Raw genomic sequence first — 19,587 nt, forward strand, 5'->3', positions numbered from 1 at the left:
ATTTTACCACGGTTTATCGTTATACCGGTAATCATTACATCCCTACCAATAATACATCCAAAATACATCACCAAACATTTTAGGAATTGCATCACTCAATATCTTAACAATTGTTGAATATACATCATCCCAGAATGATGCAATTTTAGGACATTACCAAAAGACATGTGCATGATTTACATTGATATCGCCACATTCTCTCCAACAAGGTTGAACTCTGGACTCTATTTAGCTGTAGTTTTAGGAGTTATGAAAAATCAAATTATATTTTTCCAGCAATGTTCCCTCCATGTTCTTGAAGAAGTGGTCAACTGTTGAGTTCTCCAGATATTGATCCATTCCTCCAATGAGACACATATTCCTACTTCTTTTTCCCATTTCTGTTTCACATCCATAGTGTTCAAACCTCTCTTCCCCATTAAATGTTTGTAAAGAGATAATATAATTTGGTATTTTTTTAGAATGATATATTCCAATTATCATTTTTACAAGCTCATTGTTATTAGAATCAGTATTGTGCTTTATTTTTTTATTCTAAAAGTCCCTTAGTTGTAGGTACCGGAAGTGATCTTGATTTGCCAAGTCAAACTCCTGTTTTAATTCTTGAAAACTTTGAAAGAGGCCGTCCTTAATAAGTACACACCAAGCCGTTATACCTTTATTAATCCACTGCTTATATCTCAGGTCCTGGGTACCTGGGGTAAAGTTTTTATTATAAGCAGGCCACTGAGACCACTTTCTAATTTGTATTTTTGTATTACACTTAGCCATGTTCCTAAGGTGAAACTAGTCACTGAATCTACTTGGTTGAGTTTGTTCTTGACTGTATCAATCTCTGCAATAATACTTGAGATTTCTCTTCCCTGTATCACATGTTCAGTATTTTTCCATTTTGAAACATAATTTACATCACACCAATTTATTATGGGAGTTATTTGAGCCGCATGGTAGTACTCTTTAAAACTGGGCAATTCCATGTCCCCACTATCTTTTCCAATTTGTAGTTTTTCAAATTTGATTCTAGGTTTTTTACCATTCCAAATGAACCTTGATATAAGTCTGTCCCATAACTTAAACTGCTTTTCTGGTATTTCAATGGGTAGTGCCTGAAAAAGGTAAAGGAGATGAGGCAAAAGATTCATTTTCAGAGTCTCAATTCTGGAACTAAAGTCCACCTTGGTAATATTTACATCATACAGTTTATCAAGCCTTTTTGTTAGTGTGACTCCAAGATAGGACATAGTAGAGGAGTTCCAATTCAGATTATATCCTCTCTTTACATTTTCAGATGGGGAATAGTTTATTGCTAATATTTGAGTCTGAGCCAAATTTAATTTGTATCTAGAGTAGAACATGTACACATCCAAATTATGAATTAGAATGGGTAAAGATGTTTCTGGGTCTTTTAAATAACATATTACATCATCTGCAAAGAGTCCCACAACATATGAATCATTCCCAATCTGTACACCCTTGATTTCTTAGATTGTCTGTGAAATTTGGCTTTCTTTTCAGTTTCTGAGGTTAGTAATTTATCAATATTGTCTTTTACTTCTTGAATTTTAGGTAATAAATGAGGATTTAAAGTATTTTTATGTTGCTTTTCCAGCTCTCCCAGTTTGGGTTTTTTTTTTCATACATTTCTATCTTGGCTTTTTTGAGTGCAACAGTTTTGACAATCAGTTTCCCCCTTAAAACTGCTTTTAGAGCATCCCACAGAATAGCTGGGTTAACCTCTTCATTATTGTTTTCTTCTAAGTACCTTATGATATCTAATTTAATATCTTCTTTATTTTATTATTCAAAAGTCCTACATTCAGTCTCCATAATGTATTACATACTCTAGGATTAAGATTTAGTTTCAATGTCAATAATGAATGATCTCACACAATTGTTTCTTCTATTTTACATTCTATTATTCTGTATAGATCCATTTTATTCATAAAAAAATAATCAATTCATGAATAACTCTTATTTGGTGCTGAGTAATGTGTATAATCTTTTTTATGAGGATTTAATTCCCACCATGTATCTACAATTCCAAATTCTTCAAGAGCTGTTTCAAATTTTTTAGAGATTGGGTTTTTTTTGTTTTCAAGTGTTTGTAGTGTCAAGGTAAGTGTTCATCAGAATATTGAGCTAACCACCCAAAATCAATATTCCTTCTGTTTCTGCTCTTATTTTGTTAATGAGACTTCTAAAAAAAATGTTTGCAACTATTAGGTGGAGCATAAACATTGACCATTGTTACTTTTTCGTTTTCCAGTATGCCTTTTACAATAACATATCTCCCTTCCTTATCACTAATTTCTTGGAAACATTCAAATTTTACAGTATTATGTACCCTTTTTACAACCATGTCTGAATATACTGTAATATAGCTTTGCATAGCCATATCCCTTCAACTTTTCATTTTCTTGTCTGGATAAATGGGTTTCTTGCAAGTAAATAATTTGTGCCTTTTCCTTCCGCATTATAGATATTATTTTCTTCCGTTTTATAGGACTATTAAGTCCATTCACATTCAGCGCCACTATCTTGAGGTTATTTTCCATTATTTGTATTTGTCAAAAGTACACAGCTGTTCCATTCCCAGTGTCCCAAACACAAAACTTAACAATAGAACTAAACATCGTACGAACACTAAACAGTGAAACTTCCAAAACAAGGGATAGTAAGAATCCCTTTTGGTCCCTATTGGTGGGTAGAGGGTATAATACCACTTTAACGTGGGGGCCCTCTCTAGTAAAAGAAAAATTCCAAGCCAGTGGTAATCCTCCCATACTAGAAATGTCCAACATTCAGTGAGTCTCTAGTCGGTTTTCTTCAATGTACAGCTTATGATTTATAAAACCTATTAATATCCTATCCACTTCAACATATTGGTAAATCATATCAACCCAATTTTGAGATATAACTTATTAACTATATCCAGTCATTCTATATGAAAATTGTGTAAACTAGTTTTCACCCATGGTGTGCATATCTTGTTTACTTGACTGTGAATTAGGACGAAACTCTGTGAGCTTCTCTCTCACTCACTGTCCTGCGCTGTCCCCAGCACCTATGTGTCTCCAAGGCAACAGCTCCTCCAGTTTGTCCGCTGCTCTCCATTGGTCCACTCTCTTCGTCCAGGTCACTTTGAGTCCCCTCTTCATCAGATCCTGCACCGCCTTGTCCGCATTGTCGTAGATCCGTAGTCCAGAATCCCAGAATACTCTCATCCTCGTATAAGGTGTCTGAAATTGAATGCCCCTTTCCTTCAATGCAGCTTTTATTGGGCTGTATGCCTTGTGCTTTTCCATCATTTCAGACACGTAGTCATTATCAAAATACAGACGCTTGCCGTCGATCTCGATTTTCTGTTGCCTTTCTGTTGCCTGATGCCTTCCTGAGCACCACATCTTAAACTTGACACTGCAAAAAGTTCACCATTATAGATCTTGGAGCCACTGTGGGAGCCGGTTTAGGGATCAATGTTCAGTGTGCCCGCTGTATCTGAAGTTGAACTCCATCCGGTAGCTTGATGTGCGTTCTAAACAACTCTGACACAAGATCAAGGACAGATTTGCCTTCTTTTTCTTCCGGTAAGCCATATATTTGGAGATTGTTTCGCCACCCACGACTCTCCAAATCCACAATCTTGTCATGCATTTTGTTGCTTTGTTTAATTGTAGAAAGCAGCGTCTCTTTCATTTCCAAGCATACTGCTTCGAGGTCTGTTATGCACGTCTGAGCCTCGGCAATGTTAACATTCTGGTTCTCAAGTTTCTGTAGCATCTCTTCTATAAACTCTTTGAAGTCATCTTTCATAGTTTTCTTTACTTCTTTAAATTCACCCAGTTCCAGCTTTATGTCTCTTTTGAAATCCCGTATTTCTTGGGTTAGCGATGTAATGCTTTCTAGCAATTTACCCTGCTGGACGGCTAAGCTAACATTAGCGTCTTCAGTTGTAGCATCGTTGTTGCTAGCATCATCCGATTCTTCAACATTTTCATTCACTTTGGGTATTTTCTTGCCGGTCTTATGGCTTTTAAGCATTTTCCTCCTTTGTGCTATAATTTATAACTTATTTGAAAGCTTTAGATATCTCCAGGAGGTATTTTTGATTACTGACCTTACAGAGCTCTTTACAATGCAGGCCATATTGGTTCCGCCGCACTCGGAAGTCCCCCGCTTTGGTAACTTTTTAAGAACATTTGTATTTTATATTATTCAAGATGAGTTTGTCTGAGTAATTCAGTGATTATTTTTTGTTGATGGAAGGTTGATTTATTCATTTATGTCCAATTTATTTATTTTTCTTATCAATGAAAAAGGGCACTTTTCAGTTTATATTTTGCCCACAAAATGTACTTATAAAGATTTGTTATTTTTAATATAATAAAGTTAAATATTTGTTTGTTTACAAAGTTTTGAAAATAAAAAACAAGACACCTTGGGCACAGGAGCAAATTTTGCCAAATTTCTTCAATCAAAAATGCTGAAGTGAGAATTGGGGGTACTTGGCTAAAAGAGTACATTTCAGGGGGTACTTCAATGTAAAAAGTTTAACAACCTTAACTGGTCGGGCTTCAGGACCCACTGTCAAGCCTCAATGACAAGCCGTGACCCAAACTGATAACTGTTAAACTTCTGAAATATATTTAAGAAAAAGACGTGTTTTGAACTTGAGATAATACAAATATCACATTATTCCAACACAGAAGGCAGGTTTAATGATAAACTAAGTTGACCAGCACGCGATGATGCTAACCATGGAAAAATTCCTTTTAATACTAAATTGGGTACATTATAACGAACACCAAGTGCATTCAATCACTTATTCAACGATTAAACCCACTGAGGTTTTGTCCTCAATGTAGGCAAAACCTTATCTGATGTAGTCGTTGTCATACTTGAGCTTCACCATAATACAAATTGAAATTTTTGGGTCTTCTTTTATGCTGTGAAATGTATGGTGTTAATTAACATTACAGCACATTATCACCACCTACTGTTGGGGAGTGTGAATGGGTGCCATAAAAAATAAAGTACAGGATTTATTTCTTACGTTTTCTTTACTTCTTGCTGTAAGACAACCTCCATGTTGCCCTCGAAACAGAAGCAGATCATAATATTATAATATTGAAAAATAAAATAAAAATTAAAAAAAATATTTATTTTATTTTCAAACAGATCATATCACTGCAAAATAAAATCACAAAATCTACAGCATTTTGAGAACAAAGTTAAAGTATTATAAGAATAAAAGTCATATATTTTGATAATAAACTTGTGTTACGGGAAAAAAAACCAAAAAATTATGTTGTTAATGAACAACCGAGAAAACACATATTTAACAAAAAAAGTCTCCATATTAAAAGAACAAATGTCAAAACATTACTAATAAAGTTGCAAGTTTTCAAGATAAAATTAAGATTATAAGAAAAAAAGTAACACTATGAGAAAAAGCCCTAATATTATAAGAGCTGTTAAATGTCTTTGTTCTCATAATATTCAGATTTTTTCTGAATATACAATATTAGACATATTTTTCCCATCACTGTGGTCCTATTTCTCAGACTTTTCAGTTTGTGAACTCCCTGTGAAACAGCCTGAAAGTGCAACTAAGAGGAAAAATAAAACCCAGAGGTGGAACACTGACAGCAGAAGTATAATCAAACATTAAATCAATTCACCCCAGCAGTACTCCCTTTAAAGAAGACAGTGGGCAAGATGGGAAATGAGGCAACCACCTCAGGTAAAAGCAGAAAAAGCTGGATGAGTGATGTTAAAGTGCCATTTCAACAAATCAGAGCCAAGCCCCAGCCTTCTCTGCACTCATGTATGAGGGCAGCCACCAGAGTGTGGCACCATTCCTTCCTTCCAAGTGTCCCACATTCCTATCCTCCACCAAAGCCTCAGAAAAACCCAGGGACCAAAAGGACCCCCAGCCTACTCTACATCAGAGGCATCATTATCAGACGGAACATAAGTGGTGCCGTTTACCCGGGTGTAGTGGACATGACGACTGTTGCTAGGAAATGAGGATTCACAGGAGAAGAGCTGATCACTGAATAGCTGCTCGATGTCCTCCAGCTGAAGGCCCTGAGTCTCTGGGAGGCAACCGAACACAAAGAGGAGGGCCAGAAACACCAGACCTGTGTACAGGAAGAACGCACCTGGACACAAGATATAGGGGATATTACCTGAACCTGATATGATGATGCATTCAAATCCATCAGCAATCCTTCGTAATGTTTGTTTTCAAAGGGTCGGATCTCTAGACTGCACTTCATTTTACAATCAGTATCAAGGGAATAAGTGCTCACACATTTCAATAAATGACAGGTGGAGAAATTCCCACCAATGCAAATTCCAAACACAGTTTCAACAGGAAGTGTTTGCATTTAACCTTCAGTCTACAAAACATCCAGGTGTAAATGAGGATGTTGATTCATCTCCTTCTCTGTCACTTGCTCAATGATGCCACCTGCTGCACCTGCTACTCCAAATAGAGGATTCCTACTGGTGGAGGACCAACTTAGTTAAAGGTCTAACTTGACCAGAGAGTGCCTCAGAATACTTTGTCATTTTGTAAATTGTTCATGTAATTTTGGATCAGTCTAACGGGTCTTGTCCACATCTATATGGGTTTGTCCCCATTTATAGATTAGCTGTGGCACCGTGTTATTTTATTTGCCCCTTTTTTAAACTGAGTCACTGCCGGTCTCCCATGGTGAGGAAAACTACCACCACAGGCCTTAGAAAGTGACCAGATGGGATGAGAACCACCAAGAAACAACATTTACATTTAGTTCAAGTGACTGTGATAAAAGTGTGTGATAGAAGCACTGTTGTTTCCTCCACTGGACACAGCTCTAAATGAAAAGAATGGAGTTTGAAAATGCTGAAATGTCAGCCTTTTTTCTATGTGGGTGACTGGGTATGAGGGTCATGAAGGTGTAAATTTATTATGGATTGTTATAATCTTTGTTAAGTTGTTCGTTGTTGATCCACGATTCAGATGAAACAGTGACAGCTACTGACAGCACAAACCATATGAGGTGATTTGTGGTTTTGGAGGGGCTGTTTTTTATCTAAAAACAGAGCTATAATTTAAACCATCAGCTGATGCAGCATGTGAAGTTTATAAGACACAATGCTATTTTGACTGAATGTCAAAATAAGCGGCTATGAGTTTTAATTTCAGCCCTGTGATGAACTGGCGACTTGTCCAGGGTGTACCCCACCTTCGCCCTTATGTAGCTGGGATAGGCTCCAAGCGACCCCCGTGACCCAAGTGAGGATAAAGCGGGTTCAGATAATGAATGAATGAATGAGTTTTAATTTGAAGAAGGATTAGTATCAGCTCACAGATGTATGCAAACAATGAGTTTATACTTTATTCAGTGAGCGATAAAGGCTATAGATACATGTGTTGATTCGTTGGGGGTTTTGGATCTAAGTGTGTCCTGTAGCAGACTTACCCCTGAATATCAATGCAACATAGATCCACTTCAACATTTGTTACAAATTTGTGTTTTCTGTTATAGACAGTTTGATTAACATAACGTGCTGCACACTTTTAATACTCCTCAGCCAAATATAGTGTGAGATTCTGTTGAAAGTTACTGCCTTATAATTTAGATTAGATTGCCTTTGTGCAAAACCTATTACATACATATTTATACTTCAAAGTACTCAGATATTATAACTGCACAAGGCCATTGGACCTTGAAAAAGTAGGTCAAAGTGATATATTTTCAATCGGCGTCTGCTCAATGCCAAGATGCATCCACAGTATAAATTTGGTGCAGATATGTCAATGCATTCTTCAGATAATGCAATCATGTTGAAAACACGTGTCACCATTTGACCTTGAAAAAGTGGGTCAAGGTCACCTATTTTCAATAGGTTTCTGCTCCATGCCAAGATTCATCCACAGTATAAATTTAGTGGAGATCTCAATGCATTCTTCAGATAACGCGATTATATCGTTGAAAAGACACGTCGCCATTTGACCTTGAAAAAGTAGGTCAAAGTCACCTATTTTCAATAGGCTTCTGCTCCATGCCAAGATGCATTCACAGTATAAATTTGGTGCCGATATCTCAGAGCATTCTTCAGATAATATGATTATGTCAAAAAAAAAAAATCTGCATTAGCATGCTAGATTTCAAAAAATATTCCCAAGGCACACTGTAGGATTTGTGTAAAAATAAAATGCCTTTATTAGTTTATTTTCAGTAGAAAAAAGCCCTGATGAAGACCAGAAGTCGCAACACATTGGCTGTATTTTAAAAGATTGCCATGAACTAATAAAGGCCTTTTATTTTTACACAAATCCTACAGTGGGCCTTGGGAATATTTTTTGAAATCTAGCATGCTAATGTGGATTTTTTTTTTTTTTTTGACTCTAAATAGCCAGACACTTCGTAGCCAATTTAGATTTGTGCTGCGTTTGTGTGTTTGTATGTGTGAAAGTGGGCATGTATTTGTGGTGAGGCACTCGGTTGCTAGGGTCACCTAGCAAAGGTATTAACAACCCAAATCAATTGCTGCTCCCGGTGCGCACTTACCGTAGTAGCTCAGAACCTCAGCCATGTGAAGGAATGTCAGTGACACAAGGACATTGAAGATCCAGTTAACCCCAGCTGAGGCAGCATTCCCTGTGCTGCGAGCCCACAGCGGGTAGATCTCTGAGTTCACTGTCCAGGGCATTGGACCCATACCTGAAGAACAACTGATCAAGTATGAGTATGAGGAAGTACAGTTTTGGCATTTTTAATTAAGCCTTTCAGTTGGTTTTTGATTTCAGCTTAGTATTGAGTGTGCAAGTAGTATAGGATTTAGTTTTGTTAAGATTCATTAAATAGTTTTAGCTGAGTTTTAATTTTGCTTTTAAAGCCTTGATTTAAGCTGGGAAAGGTTTGAATGCATGACTTGAAATACCATCACTGGTAGTGTGTCATCATCATTCTAGATCCTCTTTGGACCAAAATTTGGACCAGTATCTACTGTGACCACAGAGCAACATGAGGGGAAAACAAAGCTGATTTTACCTGCACTGCAGTACCTTGACTTACAAGTTTAATTCGTTCTGTGACCAAGCTTGTAACTCAATTTGCTCTTGTATCAAATAAATTTTCCCCACTGAAATTAATTGAAATGCCATTAATCCATTCAAGGCCCCAAAAAACCACCCCAATTTCAACTTACACCAATAAAAGCTCAGTTTGTTGTCTGTGTGGTAGCCAATAAAAAGAAAGATGTTGGAGGACAGCTAGTATTCTGGTGCTAGATCCTACATCCCTCTGCTCACCACAACGTCTTGAGGAGTACTGACGGGTTCCTCCTGTGAACCCCATTTTTATATAACCTACCGGGTGGCTCTTTCAACCCTCTGCTGCGCCTCCCTGTGGCTTTGGAAAATCAATGATGAGTATTTAATTTAAATGTATTTTATTTTAGTTTGTTGGTTTTTTAAATGTAAATCTAAATTTGAAGATTATAGTGATATTAGGCCTTACAGGTATAATCTCCTGCTGCACAGCAAAGTGACGTCGCTGTCCAGAGGGGAGGCGCCACAATGCTTTGCCGTGGGTCTCCAAGAGGTGAAAAGAGAGTGGACCCATAGTTTGGCAAAATAACTGCACAAAAAACACACAGCATGGGCACAACATAACAGAGATGCTTCCACATCCATGTGACTGAAACGCTTGATGATGGGCAGATGTTGTGCCAACTATCGGTGGCGTATCTAAAGCTAGCTCATAACTCTGATTTTGGCTCGTAACTCAAAGCATAAAAACTGACCAAGTACTGGCTCATAAGTCAGAAAACTTGTGAAAAGAGGCACTTGTAAGTCAAGGTACCACTGTACTTTATGCTGTACACTCAATCCATGCAGCTTGCAGACAGAGGGGTAGAGGGCACTACATTCACTCTTCTTAACATGGTTTTTATTCATTTGGATGGTAGTGGGAATCATGCCACACTTTTATTTGCGGATATTTCTTTGGCTTTTGATACAGACCAGTCCTACATTTTAACCAGAAACCTTGGCTTAGACTCTGGTTTTGACCGACTCAATATGTAAAGTGTCATGAGATAACTTTTGTTATGATTTGGTGTCAAATTTGTTATGATTTGGTCAAATAAAGAAAATTTGATTGATCGACTGAAATCTTTTAGAACCGTATTTTAAGCTGTAATCTTTCGAGTTGGAGTCAATGAAATCTTGCCTGACAAGAGGTGACCTTTGACCGACTTCCCTCAGGACTGTATGCCGTTTCATGTTCATCATTTATACAAATATTTGTCAAGACCAGATTTGACAACGTGACTATAGCTGATAAGGAGAACAGCCACATATAAACCAAAGACTAAAGATATGAGCATTGACTTTAGGAGGAGGACTCCCGGTGATGTGGTCTCTTTAATTTAAGGTCATCACTGACTCAAAATTGAACTGTGAAGTCAATGTGAAGCTGTATGTAAAATGTTTCAACAGTGTTGCTATTGTCTGAGGAACTTATCACATCTTCACATGAATGACATAATGACCAGGTTTTATCAGGGTCTTATTAAATATACTCTGTGTTTTTATTTGGCGTCATAGAAAGTGTGCTCAGTAACACATAAAGTCAAGTTAGCTGACTGAGGAGTCTCAGCTTTATCCTGCATTCCTGGTACACCAGAAACATAGCTAAATTCATGTTAAGTGATGACTCCTTTCTCTTTGCTCAGGGATTTTAATTTCCTTCCCACCAGACTGAGTACAGGACTGAGTTGCAAAACCAGCTTTGTTCCTACTGCTCTTACAAAGCTGAACAAGCTGCAGCAATTAACTATACATTTTATTTATGGGTTTGGACTCTTTATTCTTGCTCTTATCAATTTTGATTGTGGATTTTGTTCAATATCTTATATGGCTGCGTGCGTCGTCAATTATTTATTCATGTCAGTTTCATGTTAATTTCTCTTTTTCTGGGGTACTTTTATCATGTACTAACAGTTTTCTACTATCTTCCATGTTACAATATTGTGTTTTTTGTCTGTTAAAGTGGATGTCCCAAGCTGATGCAAAACATATCTTTTTGTTGTTGTTGTTTTGTGATGGTGAAAACTATCTTCTCACTGCTACATTTAGTTTTCATTAACTTTAACACAGTCTCTGCATGTTTTGTTACATATTCTAGAGCCAATTGAGATCTAGTTTGCAGCCTTTACATCAAAGACATAAAAAATGGATTTTAAGGAGAGCAGGAAGCATCTTGTCCTAACGTTACACATTCTTAGATTTGGACCCTTTACATTAATGTTTAAATACAATGCACTGTTGTAAAATAGAGATGGTCATAATATATGACCTAAAACAACCACTTATGTGTTTGTAGACATAAAAAATGCAGAATTTCAGACCTGGAGCAAAGAATGCCAGGTAGAGGATGAGGCCTATGAGGACGATCCAAGAGTAAGAGGTGGGACAGTAGTTGTAGGCCCACATCAGACCCCCACCCACCTCAGTCTGGTTCAAGCACCTGGACATGCATAAAAAACACTTGATTATACAATCTATCAAGGAAAACAGAGCAAGAGGGGATTGATGCTGGAGATAGAGCAGTCTCAGGGTTTTTGTGTTTTACCGTCCCCATGCCGCATGATCTGTAGACACAAGATTGACAGGAACACAGGACGAATCAAACACCTCAGTGCTATTTTCACGATAACAAAAACCACAGTTTGGATCCAGAATGCAGGACTCACAGGATCTGGAGGACACAGAGACATTAGCAGTTAGAACTTGAATACTGAACAAAAACTTAAGGAGTTTTACGTCCAGCTGAGTCTGACCGCTTACCCATACAGACTGCAGCTGGAGTTCAGAGAGTTGGCAGGGTGGAGGGTGACAGCCGGAGAGTTCTGAGCTGACAACAAGAACCCCACTGCTAGTAGAGTCAGACTCAGACCTGTACCTGCATTAAAGAGAGGAAACACTGACATGAAGTCTGGAGAGTAGAAACTTAAAAACCAGAGCTGCATCTTGTTACTCTAAAGACAATTAATGCACACATCTATTCATCCGTCTTCCTCTGCTTTTCATCCAGGTCACAGGGGGTCCCAAACTGAGCAGAGAGACCCAGACATCTTCGTCCTTCAGCTGAGGAGCTACCAAACCAGCGTTTTCTGGTTGCCCCAGATGAACATGAAACTTCATGAAGCACCCGAACAAGATGAACCAGATTAATTAAATATTTCAATATTTCATACACATTTCTGGTTTTCCATTCTCCCTTTTTTAAAGCACTGTTAATGGGTAGAAGAGAACAATATATCTCCACCTTCCATCAACACATTTCAGTCTTTTTTTCCAGAATCTATTTATTGTAGACCAGTACATTGTAGACTATAGGGATGTGATACTTAAATGATAATGCATACATTTGGATCCATAAGTAATTGGACTGTGACACAAAGGTAATTTTTGCTCTTTACACCACCACAGTAGACCTGAGGTGAAACATTTCTGATGTTTAACACAAATATTGCATGAATCATTTAGCAATTGCAACCATTTTAAATGTAGTCCCTCCATTTTCGGAGGCTCAAAAGTAAATGGACAACTGACTGACCAGCAGATTAATGTCCAGATATGTCCTGTTCCCTGGTTATTTTATGACAAATACAGCAGATTAAAGGTGGGGATTTGATTATGAATGTTGAATCCACACTTGGTAGCTGAAATGGTTGGTTCAAAGAGGTGTCAATGCAAGTGAAGTAGGCTAAAAAGAATCTATAAAAATAAAGCCAAACTTCAGGAGTGGCAAAATCAAAATTTGGTACATTCTCAAAAAGTAAGAATCATCTGGTGAACTCCATCACATCTTAGTTGTTACATTTCAAATCCAATGTGGTGATGAACCAAGGCAAAATTATAAAATCTATGTCACTGTCCAAATATTTATGGACCCGACTGTACATGAATGCTCAGTTTTTCTAATACTGCAACTGGTGGTACAGAAATGTTTCATGGATCACATGTGAATCCTGTCTTAAGATGATTTCTGTGATCTGGATCACAGCACAAGATTCTACATTAGATTTATTACAGATTATGACTGTACACTTTATGGTGTTTACTGATTTACTTTTAACATAAATAGTAAGAAATGTTAGAAAAGTTAATGGAAAAAATACATTTATAGGCCATAACTGAAAATTATTAACTAATGCAAATAAATTCATTTAACAACAATCACTGTGTTTATTATTCATACCAGAAGTACAGTACATGAAGTACAAACCTAAGAGGCTGCCAAGAGTGAGCTTCCTCCGTCCGACTCTCTCCACCAGCCAAACTCCAACTACAGTGAACACAAAATTAGTGGCAGAAGTGGCAGCGGTCAACCAGATGGCCTGTTTATCATCTTGGATGCCAGCCATCTGCAGGATAGTGGCACTGTAATACCTGAGCAGACAGGAAGAGACAAACCAATGAGCTAAGTCAGGACAACGAACATACTCTGAGGTAACAAAACACAAAGAGACAACTCACATGACGGTGTTGATCCCAGACAGTTGCTGGAACATCTGGAGGCCGCAACCAACCACTAAAGCCCGCCGTGTTGGAGCATGGCAGAGGATGCGCAAAATGACCAGACCTCCTGATAGAAAGAATGAACATGGTGGCAGTTACAGATACAGATAGTTAACCTATGTAGTATTCTCACAAAGACATCAGAGTTAATCTACAGTAGTCAACATCTGCAGTGAATCAAAACTTTTTTATCAAAGCTATCCCCATAATGAAGTTGCAGATGCACTGGCGACGACTTAAAGTGTAATTTCCAAAGGCCGAAACAAGATCAGAAGGTCTAATAGTGTGAGTCAAAGGCATGATGGAGGTAGACAGTGATCCACAACACCAAATCAAGACCAATACATGGCCTTGCATGCCTGCAGCAATTATTTCATGCCAGCAATCAGCCTGCAAAATTACCTTCAGGAGCAAACAGGAGTACAAGTGTCCACTCAGACTGTGAGGAAATTATTTCATGAAGTTGGTTTGATAGCAAGACGTCCAGCTATGAGGGGGCCTCTTTCCAGAGCACACAAACTGTCACATCTGCAGTAGGCTGCAGAGCATCCCAGGTGGACACTGAATGAGTCCCAGTTTTGTGTGAACTTCCTGAACAGACATAGAAGGGCCTGGCATTGATAGTGCTGACAGATTATTGGTCATGGTCTGGGGAGGCATGTCCATGATGGAAGGACAGAGTTTGTCATTGCAGCCTGACAGGCCAAAGGTGTAGGGATGAAATCCTGAGACCAGTTGTGCAACCATACCTCAGCCATGACAGTTGGACATAAAGACAAGGACACCACCAAGACATGATCAGTTCTGCCACAAACTCCTGCTCTTCATTGTTTTCAGGTTTTTCCAGACACCAGAGGCCAGTCTCATGTGCTGTTTGTTTACAGTCTGTCTTCCAGAAACAGTGATTGATCTGGAAGTATTTATGCAAATAAAGCTGAAGAGATTTGTGTTTAAACAGCACGAAAAAGTCAATCACAGCCAGAGGGATGAAAACATATGAGGCAGTGGCATGATTTTGTGCTTACATATGACAACACCCGTGCATTTTGAGCAAGGCTGTTGTCGGAATTCTTGGGGGGAGGAGACCATCACAAAAATGGACTGGCCAGCCCAATCACCCGACTTCAGCCCCACTGAAAATATCTCTGAGCAGCTATAGTCAAGCATGTCAGGTGCCTATTGTCAAGGATGCAAGGTCCCTCCAGGAACCCATGTGAAATTGAGAACAGCATTGCTAGAGGAATGGCAAGGAATGGACTCAAGAGTATCCAAAACCTCATCTCAAGGATGCACAGGTAATATGAGGTTGTGATCAATGCAAGAGGTGGTAAAACTAACTACTGACTTGTCTCAATGCAAAATGTTTGCTGTTTCTTGTTTATGACTTTTTTGTCTCATCTGTTAAACCATGCACTTTGAGTCTGTTTACTGTGTGTATCCAGATTTTTGATTTGCTGTAACATGTGCAATAATATCTTGTTTTGTTAAACTGAAAAAGTTTTCTTTCCTGCTTTGAGTCCTGCTGAATTCATGTCTTAGGACAACTTTTATAAAATGTTTTAATCCACTTCAAATGTTGACTACTGTTAATACTTTCCTGCATATTTAATGTTGAGGGTTAGAATTCACAAAAATAGTGGCAGACAGCAGCATGGAAATTAAAGAATCTGCTGTTAATTAACTGATATTGGCAGAAATGAGTGACTTCAATTCAATCAGTTGTTCCCAAACCCATAAGATACCATAAATATTGTGTCTCCTTGGGTTTTGCAAACATACATTATGAATTACTTTTTTTTCTGCTTTGTCTTTTATATCATAGTCATTATTACATCTTTTAAATCAGAGGCCACTCCTTTACATTTCCCATTTTTGTTGAAGTTAAACTTCATAAACTCTTCTTCCATCTTAATTAGAGAGATGAATTCATATATTATATTACTGTTCCGACCCTTACATTTGGAAAAGGCAGACAGAAATTACTGTCTGACATGACAATGGGAGACGAATCTAGAGGTATCAATCAAAGGGATTAATTAATGTTCAGATTATATCAAAATGAGGTACAAGGTCAGGTGAATCAGAGTTGACCTTGCCCTGCCTCCTTCTTCTCTTCCTCGATGCTTGTTTTGATAGTGTCGTATTCCTCATCCACATCCCAGTCTCCTCTGATCTGACATAGAACCTCCCGGGCCTCCTGGTCCCGGCCCTTCTGGAGGAGCCACCGTGGACTCTCAGGCAGGAAGAAGAAACCTACAAACTGCAGGGTGGCTGGGAGCACCGACAGGCCCAGCATGTACCTGGAAAACAGGACGAGAAGGTTCTGATGGTCCTTGGGTCAGGTCATGTGGTCTTACCATGTCACAGCTGAGATGTAGGACATGACATCATTCGTTTGGAAATGCAGGGTGACCCAAAAAAACGGGAATTTTTGAAGTGCGTATTGGCAGACATGAGCAAGTGGCAGCACTGCGAGACAGTGACCATGAGCAAGTAAACACACCCCCATTTTAGTAACCATGGATCAGTGGAACGGTCAACAGCGTGCGTTAGCCATAAAAATGTTTTATAAAAACGGTGATAGTTTGACAGCTGCGCAGAGGGAGTTCCGACATTTTTACAACTTAGGACGTCATGGTGCTGTTCCATCAAAACACACGATAAAATGTTGGATTAATAACTTTGAAGAGATTGGATCTGCCCTAAAGAGGAAACCAGCTGAGATGCTGCAGCGGTCAATGAGGAATCTCAACAGCAGATTTCAAGAATGCATTCGTACAGGAGGACGCCATCTACAGGAAGTACTTTTTAAAAAATGAAAATTCCATCATTGTTTCTTAAATGGCATGTTTTAAGGTTTCAATTACCATGAATAAAACATTTTTCTTCTATCACTCTTGGTTTTATTGGGTTGTTAAAAAGTTCCCGTTTTTTTGTGTCACCCTGTGTTTAAAAGGAGCGAACAGGTGTATTTTCTACACCATTGCACTCACATTTTAACGCTTGATTCTGACTGACTAGCTGGGGATTATGTTTGTTGTTTCATGTTTCTTTATCTTGATTGGTGTAAGGTCTGCATGTCTGCTACAATCAGACAAGGCTTTTCTTCAATTAAGGAAAACAAAGGAAAAACAAAAAAATGAATACTGACATGTGCTGAGATACACTAGCTACAATTACAGGTAATACCACAGAACAAGTGAAGTGTACCAAACATAAACCAAGTGGTGGTTTCAGCCAGTGTAAAGTTTTGAACAAATGACTCATAGATCTTTACACTGGATGAGATAAACAGTACATCACCACTGCCTCATATGTTTCCATCCCTCTGGCTGTGATTAAGTCTTTTGCGCTGTTTAAAAACAATCTTTTCAGCTTTATTTGCATAAATACTTCTAGATCAATCACTGCTTCTGGAAGACAGACTGTAAACAAACAGCACATGAGACTGGCCTCTGGTGTCTGGAAAAACCTGAAAACAATGAAGAGCAGGAGTTTGTGGCAGTACTGGCCATGTCTTGGGGGTGTCCGTGTCTTTACCTCCAGCTGTCGTGGCTTAGGTAGCTGAAGGCTCCGTCGACCACACTGGCAATGAACTGTCCGCCAGTGATGAAGAGGGAGTTGATGGTGACCAACTGCCCCCTGAGTTGAGGAGGAGAGACCTCTGCGATGTACACAGGGACTGTCATGGAGGTGATACCTGGGAGACACAACAGGATGTTTCATTTCCCTGTGGACATTTAGAAGACACAGGACAGGACTGAGGTCTCACCTATACCCAGACCAACTGTGATCCGGCCCACTAGCAGGACCACCTTATCCGGAGCAAAGCTCAGGATGAAGCCACCGACACTAAAGATGAAGCTGGCCATCAAGATGCAGACCCTGCGGCCCAGCCAGCCGTTCAGGAAACCCCCACCGAGGGCAGAGACCGCTGCGGCCCCCACGGTGCTAGAGACCAGTAGCTCCTGCCACAGCGCGTTCAGGTTCATCTCCTTCTTGAGGAGCAGCATGGCCCCGGACACCACCCCGGTGTCATACCCAAACAGGAACCCCCCCAGGGCAGAGAAGAACGCCAAAACGTACACGAAGACAGGGGTCGGATGGTTCGGGTCAACGGAGGCTCCGGTCGAAGTTTCGAGGAGGCTCCGCTCTCCATCGTCTGCCGCTTTGCTGCTCTTCATCAGGTTGTTCATGTGAGTTAGCCTATGCACATCTCTGCAGTTGGACATAAGGAAAACTCGGATAGGCACAGTTCATCATGTCACGTCAACCCCATTCCCTCACTCATCCTCCAGCTGAATCCTTCACCTCTGTGTGCTCTGTAGCCTCAGCCGAATCGACTACGGCCCTCTTTACGTGCACAAATCCTTTCCTGTACGCATTTCTTTAATGCGGAGCAAATTTCAGCGCCATGTCTGGTCAATTATTTAGCTAAAAGTTGGTGTCTTCAACTGACTTCAGATATTTATTTACAGTTGTGATGAAGCCGCCATGTTGGTGTGACGTAACAGACACGTACCCTGACGTATTAACCTTATTTATTTTTTTAGACACATTTGTCATTCATCAGAAATGATCGACACTATGATGTGCAAACGGACGTTTGAGCGTAATTAGGCTAATATTTTATACAGTAGCCTATTGACTGTTTTATAGCCTACAATTACCGTTTGTCCACAAATCTTCATTGCAGTTGAAAAAGACTGTATTTTTTCATTTCCTAATTCATTTTTCGTGAAAATGGAAGGCATCAATAACTCTTTTTATTGTTTTAATGTTTTTTACAACCTATATTTTAATTTATACTTTAATACTTATACTTTACTTTATACGTTAATAATCATTCTAAACAACATAAGCTGCTTGATTTGTAGTTTACACTGGAAGCTGCCGTGAGAAACAGCTTTTTTTTTTTTTTTTTTTTTCATTTTTAGGCTTTATGCACAGTCCACTATAAGGAAGTTTGTTGAACCCTGCGCCAAATTCCGTTCAGAAATCTGCAGTTTTCCAGGAAACTCGTCTTTTAGAAGAGATTAGGACGTTATATATTAGTAAATACAATATCTGTGACATTAATTTTGTATCATCGTCAAATCGGCATATTATTATGAACTAGTTTGATCGTACACGCAGTTTATTTTTTTGTCTACGTGCCGTAAGATTACAGGAGACGAATGGGACGAACAGCAATCACCAAGCTCCATTAATGTCATGGTTTTAGTAAATCCACGTCTCTTTCATGTGTGGTTATGTTTTATAAATCTCCAAGATTTGTCCGATTATACGCCGCTAAATTTAGATGATTTTAGTATGGTGCACGTATGTTGAGGTAATGTTCTCCAAATTACATAAGGAAATAAAACAGTCGAAAGGTTTAAGAAAAAAAAAAAAAACACACATCAAATATGACTGTCAAGTTTCATCTATTTATTAAATGTGACACGTAGGAGCCGATCAGTCCGTCTCTTATCGGCTGTCTGGCCACATAAACACTGCATACAGGTATAGTGAGGTGAAACGCCGACCGTCGGTCAACCATAACCCCAGCTGACAATGAACCGCTCGGACCGTGTTTTACCTCAGACTCAAGTCGACCTGGTTCCTGGTCTGCCTCAAGCTGGACGCCTTCAGTGATCAGGATCAGGAAGTCTGGATCAGATGATACTGCTCCAGGAAACACAAAGCCGGTGTTCTGCGACTCCGGAACCGCCCCTAAATTCAATGACAGCTCCAAGGAGGGCGGAGGACAGAGGTTACCAACCCGTGGCTCCGGGGCTACATTTGGCTCTTTGTACTGGCTCCCTGTGGCCTTGTCAAAAAAATATATGGAAAGGAATGACACTTAAGTTTTTAAACACCATGCTATTATTCAGAGGTGTGACCAGAATGTCAAGTGTGGGTGGGCATTTGGCTTCTTTTGTCTTTTTTTTTTTTTTTTTTTTTTTTGGGGGGGGGGGGGGCAGAAAAATACCTGCAAAATGGATGGAAAACCATCACCA

General features: G+C 39.1%; 1 protein-coding gene across 4 annotated transcripts; it reads right to left on the reverse strand.

Moving 5' to 3' along the window:
* Window positions 1-4,502: 4,502 nt before the first annotated feature.
* On the reverse strand, window positions 4,503-19,287 carry LOC115421588 (proton myo-inositol cotransporter-like). 4 transcript variants are annotated; one of them, XM_030137536.1, is made up of 11 exons: window positions 19,167-19,287; window positions 17,358-17,803; window positions 17,126-17,285; window positions 15,677-15,885; window positions 13,544-13,652; window positions 13,293-13,456; window positions 11,849-11,963; window positions 11,634-11,759; window positions 11,410-11,528; window positions 8,565-8,717; window positions 4,503-6,164 (listed from the first exon to the last, which is right to left on the reverse strand). In XM_030137536.1, the coding sequence occupies exons 2-11, from the start codon at window positions 17,779-17,781 to the stop codon at window positions 5,938-5,940; spliced, it is 1,806 nt and encodes a 601-aa protein (XP_029993396.1). In that variant the 5' UTR covers window positions 17,782-17,803; window positions 19,167-19,287; the 3' UTR covers window positions 4,503-5,937. The 4 variants fall into 4 exon arrangements, with proteins under 4 accessions (XP_029993396.1, XP_029993395.1, XP_029993397.1 ...); XM_030137537.1 differs by having other exon boundaries at window positions 4,504-6,164; window positions 17,672-17,803; XM_030137535.1 differs by lacking the exon at window positions 19,167-19,287 and having other exon boundaries at window positions 17,358-19,107.
* Window positions 19,288-19,587: the final 300 nt, after the last annotated feature.

The sequence above is a fragment of the Sphaeramia orbicularis genome, chromosome 6 (assembly GCF_902148855.1).
Source record: "Sphaeramia orbicularis chromosome 6, fSphaOr1.1, whole genome shotgun sequence".
Classification (NCBI taxonomy): domain Eukaryota; kingdom Metazoa; phylum Chordata; class Actinopteri; order Kurtiformes; family Apogonidae; genus Sphaeramia; species Sphaeramia orbicularis.